This window comes from Monopterus albus, unplaced genomic scaffold, assembly GCF_001952655.1.
Source record: "Monopterus albus unplaced genomic scaffold, M_albus_1.0 scaffold627.1, whole genome shotgun sequence".
NCBI lineage: Eukaryota > Metazoa > Chordata > Actinopteri > Synbranchiformes > Synbranchidae > Monopterus > Monopterus albus.
Genome location: NW_018128507.1, coordinates 46,108 through 53,371, shown reverse-complemented (window position 1 = coordinate 53,371; position 7,264 = coordinate 46,108). Strand labels below are relative to the sequence as shown.

Genomic DNA, 7,264 nt, shown 5'->3' with positions numbered 1-7,264 from the left:
TTACAGTTAGTTATTAAGAGCAAAAGCTGAGGCAGTAGCCAGTATCCAACACATTGCTGAGAAGACTTTAAGTGAACTTTAAAAACTAAATATGAAAAATAAGACTCCCTCCAAGAGAAATAAACCCATAATTTATCATAAGTTTAAGAAAACATTTTAGCAATGCCATCAGTTATAAAAACACAGGCCCTGACATGTTGGTGTCTCTCACCATGTGGTGCACTGGTGACTGTTTGTCCTGGCTGCAGAGTTTGGCCGTCCCAGTGACAGACACATTGGCTTGCATTTACACACTGTCCCTCCTGAAGGTGCAAACCATCGGGACAATGACACCCTGTAGAAATACATAATTGACATTTTAATTAGTGTTTTAGGGACCATTAAATTTAAGCAACTTTCCTTCTATCAACATAATGACAGACATTGATTCAAGTGAGGCTTAGAGTGTATGAATCACATTCAGAAATCAAATAACACAATAAACCATAGAAAATTTTATTTAGTCTCACTGGCCTAGTTTCTCATGCATTATTCATCCTCATCTTTACTTTGCTTAATAAACAGAACAACAAGAGATTATTTTTATTTAGGGAACACTGACAAAAAACCCTGAACATTTCTAAAATATGGCTTGATTATCCTGGCAGTTATCACAATACCAATCAATAATATCTCTTGAGCAAATGCGAAGCTATATAAACTTCTAAAAGAAGCATTATTATGCACTTGATTCCTGTATATGCAATAATGAATTGTGATGGGGCCCAACCTTTGTACTTTTCCCATGCTAGTTCCCATTCAGATTCAAAATAATGTTGTGAATTCAACTGCACAAACATTATAATATGACACTTCAATTACCGTGTGTGTCCTACCTGGTACACATGCTGCAGTGCAATTGTTGGTCAAGCTAAGATGTGAGCAGGTAGAAGGACAAGACTGGACTCCCTCAGCCTGGCAGTCTTGCTCAGTTACTAGCACCATGCCATTGAGACAACCTGAACAACCACTCAGTTTGTTAGTACTGTATGTTAACACAGAACAGAGACAGTTTACAGACTTAATTTTGTAGCAATTAAATGAACAAGGCGATTAGTTATTGATCTGCTGCCCCTTGGGCTAAAAACAAATACCCACAGGCTTTAAACACAATCAACAAAACTTGCTGTTTGGCAGTCACCTGTCTGTGTGCCAGTGTCATTGGTGCAGGGTTGACTGTTACAACCCTGGCTTTGCAGGGTCATGCCCTCGCAGTCCCACCCACCATTTTTAGGAGGGGGAGCAGAGCAAGTTCTGTTCCTCTGTCTGACTCCACCTCCACACTGAGCGTCGCACTCTGACCACTCTGTCCACTCTGACCACTGACCATGAACTACAAGAGGACACAGGAGACAATGAAAATGAGGTAGCCATTAAACCAGATATCAGGTATTTGTGATTGATTCATCCTATCTGAAATCAGCTTCAAAGAACAGACCCGGACATGATTGAGGGAAGCAGGCTCGACTGTCAAACTGGGCTCCACCACAGGCCCCTCCAGGTATAGCCTCCCTCAATATGTCTCTTTGTCTAAACAAGGAACCCAGACCACAGGACACACTGCATGCACTCCAAGCTGTCCATGGGGACATGATGCAGTCCACTGGAGGAGAAGAAAAAGTACATAAAGAATATTAGTATTTGCCTGATTGGTCTCATCACCAATTTGGAGGTAGAATTATAACCTACCACAGCCTTTCTCATCTGACCCATCCACACAGTCCTTCTGCAGGTCACACCTGCGGTCCAGGTGAACACACTCCCCACTGTTACAGCGGAATTGCTTGGGAGAGCATGGGCTGGGCACTACAGGGTGCTGGGAAGTCACCAGTGGTCTGGCTGTGGCACCTGATGAGACATAGTAATAAAATAACAGAACTTCATTCAACTTATATACTGCATGACATTTTAAATAATCAATTTATAACTTCACTTTTAACACCATGGAGTCCATCTGGGATCACATGATGAGACAAAACACAGAGACAGCCTAAATCCACAGAATAGCTGAGGCAAGTTCCAGATGCCTGGACAGCTACCGTCCGAGAACCTTCAAAAACTCTATCAGAGAACTAGTGCTGTTTCAAAGGTAAAGGATGTTAACACTAAATGTTGATATGATTTTTTTGTGGTTGATGTGCTTCATGTGGACTTGCATTAACATGGTGTTATTTCTGAAAGCATCCTTTACTTTTAGTATCTAAAATGTTTGCACAGTAGTGTAAATCTTCACCACTGTGATTTCTCTGCATTTTCAGTGTTAGTAAAATTTAAGTACTGCTAAGTGCATTCCTCTGTACTTCCATTCACCAGGGTGTTGATGCGTACCACAGCGTTCTTCATCTGACCCGTCCAAACAGTCCTGTCTGCCATCACACACCTGCGCAGAGTCCACACAGCCAAATGACCGACATTCAAACTGGCCCTCCACACAAAGCACTCTGGGTAGGCCACCATCAGCGGGGGTTGTGGTGATTGACGGGGCTGTAAACAAATAGAAAACAGAGAGAACAATAAACATCTATTCTATACAGTGGAGGGTGTTGATCCACAGGTCCTGTCTGGTTGTATGATAAAAAGCAAGGCTCCCAGACTTTTTGTTGTTTGTAGACCAGGCCTTCCAGAGTGAAGAGTTGTAGCAAGGTGCAGTCCAGGTTGACCTGTGGTGGCCCCTGGGTAGATGGAAGGTTTGCTTGTCCAATTGCCTGATCATTTAGGACAAAAAAAACAAAAAAAAAACTGATCAGGTGTACATTGCAAATAGACACATCTTAAAACTGAATAAAGTGTTTGAATAAAACTGAGACGTTTAAAGTTATCAACTTGTTACACTGAGTGAAAATGTGATTATCAGCCGATTATAGTTACCAGTACTTGGGACTGTAGTCTTCTGAAGGCCAGGTTGACCTGTGACCTCTGATGTAGCCACACCAGGAAGGCCACCTTGGGACTTGGTGGTATGGACGCCTGGGGCACCTGTTGTTCTGTCACCATGTAAACCTGGTCTTCCTATAGAGCTAGTCTGGTTCTGCAGCCCTGGAAAGCCTGTTGTTGACACTGTACCTAAAAACAAAAATGAGCAGAAAGAGACAAAGACAAAAAAAGCAAGAAATGTGAACACTCTGGAGGAGGAAAGGCACTGTCTGTTTTAACTAATAATCTATCAAATCGTCTCTCTGATCTAAATGGTTTCAATTGCTTGGTTCCACAAGGAGACTAGAAATTGGCATGAGTTGTCTGGCATGTCTCAAAAAAACAAGAATGAAATGTTTTAAATAATATCCATCAGCTCTAACCACAGTTGATCTCGTCAGAGTCGTCTTTACAGTCCGGTCGACCGTCACAAAGCACGGAGACAGACACACACTCTTCGCTGTGCTGGCATGCAAACTGGCCTGGATTACAGCGCTGCACTGTCACTTTCCCAACACCAGAGGGAGATGTAATAAAACTGCTGGGTGTCACCAGCTCATCTACAAGAGCAGGAGGAAAAGGTGATTCAAGATGTGAAGCTGAGGTTTACAGATTAGTTAGAGATTTATGATTCCTGAGAATTTTATTTATTATCATTTTGTTGTGTATTTGGTTGAATTCTTGACCTCCTCTGCAGCCAAGAATCTCCACACGCAGGTAGAAAGTGTGCCTGAATTCCACAGGAAAGATGCGCAGGTAGCGAGCTCTGACCAGCCGATCAAGCCAGCGGGTCACAGGGGCCCTGCCCACCATTCGCACCTGAAACATCTACATCACAACCAAGAAGACACTTACACATGTAGTGAGGCTTTTCTTCCAAGAATAATACAATTTTTTTTGTTTTTTTTCTACCATGTCTGAATGTGTCCATAAAACCTTTCACTGTATGAAGATGTATGCAAATACAGAATCACCTGATCCTGATTTACTACAAATACCTTAATAGGGCCATCAGGCTTTCCATTCTCAGTGTAATCTGTGAAGAGGCTGCTGTGCAGTGCAAAGGCCAGGCGGTATTTAGTGAGGTAATCCCACATACGTTCACTGCCCTGCATCACCACCCCTGAGATCCATGTGGGCTCCAGGAAGTCCACCTGAAAATATGGCTGGGCATCTGTAGGCAAAGGACTCCATCCAGGCTCCATGGTCTGACTGCACAGAAGATATGGTTTCTCATTTTTCTGTCTGCCTTATATTCGGCTTGAAAAAATGCTAACAGTATTTATTTTACATTGCTTTGAAATTCATGCAAAAAAACACAAACATGTTCAGCCTATTACTGCATATGCTTCAGGAGCAACAGCCATTCAAATCTCAAATCATTCACATGTTAGGGATGATGTTTAGTCGTCCGGCATCAGCGGGGTTGTTGTCCCGATGTGAGGATGAAGTCAGCTGACCATAATGAATTCTCCCATCCTCCAGTCCGAGGGGAGAAGAGCAGATGCCTGAAGAATATGATGAATTTTAATACCATCTAGCTGGCTGAATACTGAAGACAGCCCATTTAAGGATTTGAAGAAATTAAAAGATACTGAGGTTCTCACAACACAAAAAACTCCACAAAAAATAAATCCATTTAAATTGCATGTACAGTAACACTCACCCTGATATCCTGGGCGACCATCCTGTAGATACAACATAATACAAGTTACGCATACATTGACATGTAGCTATATTAACACCTGTAGTTTAAAAAAAAAGAAATCTAACATATGAGATCTATAAAAGTGAATCTAATTTACATACATCATAGCTATCTATAGAATTATTACTCAGGCATTAAATAATTAGTACACAGTAGATTTTACTGCAGCTGAACTTAATATACTAATTCTAATGATTTTACAATCTTCACTGCAAAGTGAAACATTTTTTAGCCTTTAAACAAATAAGGGCATATAAGATCACACGCTTTTTCAGCAACCATACAAATCTTTCTCTAAAATTATGCTTTTTTTCTACGTTGTATAAAGCTGTTCTTTATTTGCAGGTATCCATATTGTAATTAACCCTGGTTGGCTCATACTGTATGTATCTTAACAGGTAAATCTTTGTTAATTGTAAGTGACATTAAAATGAAAAAAAGGGGTATTTATATAGCATAAACACCAGTGACACCAAAATACAGATTTTGAAGGATGTGTTGTTTCATTTAAATGTTTCCTTACTGCTGATGTTTTTGCAGGATGAGTGACAGCAGACACATGTGGAGTCCTGAGAGGACTTGGGGTGGGAGTATATGGTCTGTGAATTATCACACAACAAAGAAGAACAGTAAATCCAACACATGAAGTCGTATTTGACAACTTTACAGCACAACAGAGTAAAAAATTGCTGAATAAATACAGACAAGAAAAAAAAGATGAGCAAGCACATAATGTTTCAAATAGTTTCAAGTTACTTCTACACTGTTACAATTAACATTAAGACTACTAGAAGCAAAACCAATCCCCCACCTGTCTGACTTGGTAGTAATGTTGTCACTGGGGTGGCAACCAGCTTCATCTTCTCCTCTGGGGCAGTGGGGAATCCCATCACAACGCTGTGCTGCCATGATGCAGCCCCCTGGTGGGGAACAGGAGAACTGACCAGCAGGGCAGCTGCGTGGACTTACAGCTGTAGTGGACGGCTGCATACCTACATGTGGGATGTAGTTATGCAAAATGATAAAAATGATTTCTATATTCATTTTTGGTTTATGTAACTGTCAATGCCCATGAGTAGAAAATGTGACTGGAGTGTATGCAAATACACTTTGTTAAATCAAATAAGAATAAAAGAAGGAAATAATGCAACTTTACAAACTTGCTCCACTGATAAATTGAAAAACATTAATAAGTTAGTGTAAGCATGCATTTCATACAATAGATCAATAAAAGTTATGTTAGGCTGGGAGGCTCACCACAGTGCATCTCATCTGAACCATCCCCACAATCATTGACTCCGTCACAGAGTACTCCCAGTGGACCGGCTGGTACACAGCGACCGTTTTTGCACTGGAACTCCTTTACTCTGCAACCACCCACTGGAGAGACTGGTGAGGGGGGGATGGAGGTAGTCAGCCAGTGATAGCCTGAAGGAGATGAGAGGAGAGCAGTTTACATTTGAGAACAATTCACAGACAAAACACCAACAAGCTAGCATTAAAACTACTAACTATCGGCACAGCCCATAATCTCAAGTCGAAGGTAGATGCCATTCTGAAAGTCATGTGGCAGCAGGCGAACAAACCGAGCCATCACCATCCTGTCCAGTCTGTTTTCAGCCACCCCTCGATCATCATGGTTACCAAGAAAAACCTGGAGGGAGAAAGGTTACACATCAAGTTGAAGATAAGTGGTCTGCAGAGAATACTATATGATGGAAAGTTACTTGGACTTGGTTAAAAGTCTGACCTTGGCTCTGGGCCGGGCATCTGTGACAAGTTCTTTGTAAGTGTACCACTGCCTGCTGTCGTGGCTGAACTGGATGTAAAAACTAGACACAAATGTGCTAAACACACCACCACCCTGGGTTAACACACCTACACAAGGGTAGAGAGATTTAATGTATTAAATTATTTTGCTGATATACAGTACACAATTTAACGGAATTCATTTTTACACAACATACAAAGCAGTATTTCAGTCTGTAGTTGTTCAAAAGGGCTTGCATGAATGTTTACCAGTAATGTTGTATGGTTTCAGCAGATCTATCTGTAGATATGGGCCTTGTGGGTTGCTAGTGTGTCCCTCAGGGCTCTGCTGTGGTAGGTTGTCATACTCCTCAGGTTCTGGGCTCCACCCCTGCAAATAACATATGGGAGAATGCACCTGGTGTTCATGCTGCTCAACATTGTACTGAGAATCTACAGTTTTACTTTGAGGGTATGCTTAGGCAAGGTGTGCAATATGCTCTGCAATGCTAACATGCAGATTACCAGGTAACATTGACTGTTTATACTCACAATTTAGCATGCTAACTATTTTGATAATTAAGACTAAACACAAAGTGCAGCTCAGGCTACTGGCAATGTCATTAGTGAATGTCATAAATCCAAAAAGGTTAATACAATTATCCAGGATGTAGAAATTATTCAACACAAATCCTCAGTATACATTTCAGAGCAATCCATCTAAAATACCTCAAGACATTTCACTCAGAACCAAAGATCTCAACCTGCTGGTGGCACTCAAGGGAAAGTTAGAGGATCACATCATTTGGAAAAATCATCACCGTGTGTAAAGTCCATGTAATCCATCCAGTAGTT

At 41.3% G+C, this 7,264-nt stretch overlaps 1 protein-coding gene across 1 annotated transcript in view; it reads right to left on the bottom strand.

The window, feature by feature from the left end:
• Positions 1-211: 211 nt before the first annotated feature.
• Positions 212-7,264, bottom strand: part of sspo (SCO-spondin) — a gene marked incomplete at its 3' end in the record, with an annotated part of 37,090 nt that continues 30,037 nt past the window's right edge. Inside the window, exons 26-44 of the mRNA XM_020588786.1 lie at positions 6,680-6,800; positions 6,411-6,538; positions 6,173-6,314; positions 5,918-6,088; positions 5,472-5,652; positions 5,184-5,259; positions 4,619-4,640; positions 4,340-4,460; positions 3,951-4,164; positions 3,639-3,780; positions 3,336-3,512; positions 2,908-3,102; positions 2,634-2,744; positions 2,368-2,523; positions 1,729-1,887; positions 1,478-1,642; positions 1,181-1,372; positions 876-998; positions 212-334 (exon numbers count right to left, since the gene is read on the bottom strand). Coding sequence (XP_020444442.1) covers positions 212-334; positions 876-998; positions 1,181-1,372; positions 1,478-1,642; positions 1,729-1,887; positions 2,368-2,523; positions 2,634-2,744; positions 2,908-3,102; positions 3,336-3,512; positions 3,639-3,780; positions 3,951-4,164; positions 4,340-4,460; positions 4,619-4,640; positions 5,184-5,259; positions 5,472-5,652; positions 5,918-6,088; positions 6,173-6,314; positions 6,411-6,538; positions 6,680-6,800 — 2,719 coding nt within the window. The remainder of the gene's footprint in view (positions 335-875; positions 999-1,180; positions 1,373-1,477; positions 1,643-1,728; positions 1,888-2,367; positions 2,524-2,633; positions 2,745-2,907; positions 3,103-3,335; positions 3,513-3,638; positions 3,781-3,950; positions 4,165-4,339; positions 4,461-4,618; positions 4,641-5,183; positions 5,260-5,471; positions 5,653-5,917; positions 6,089-6,172; positions 6,315-6,410; positions 6,539-6,679; positions 6,801-7,264) is intronic.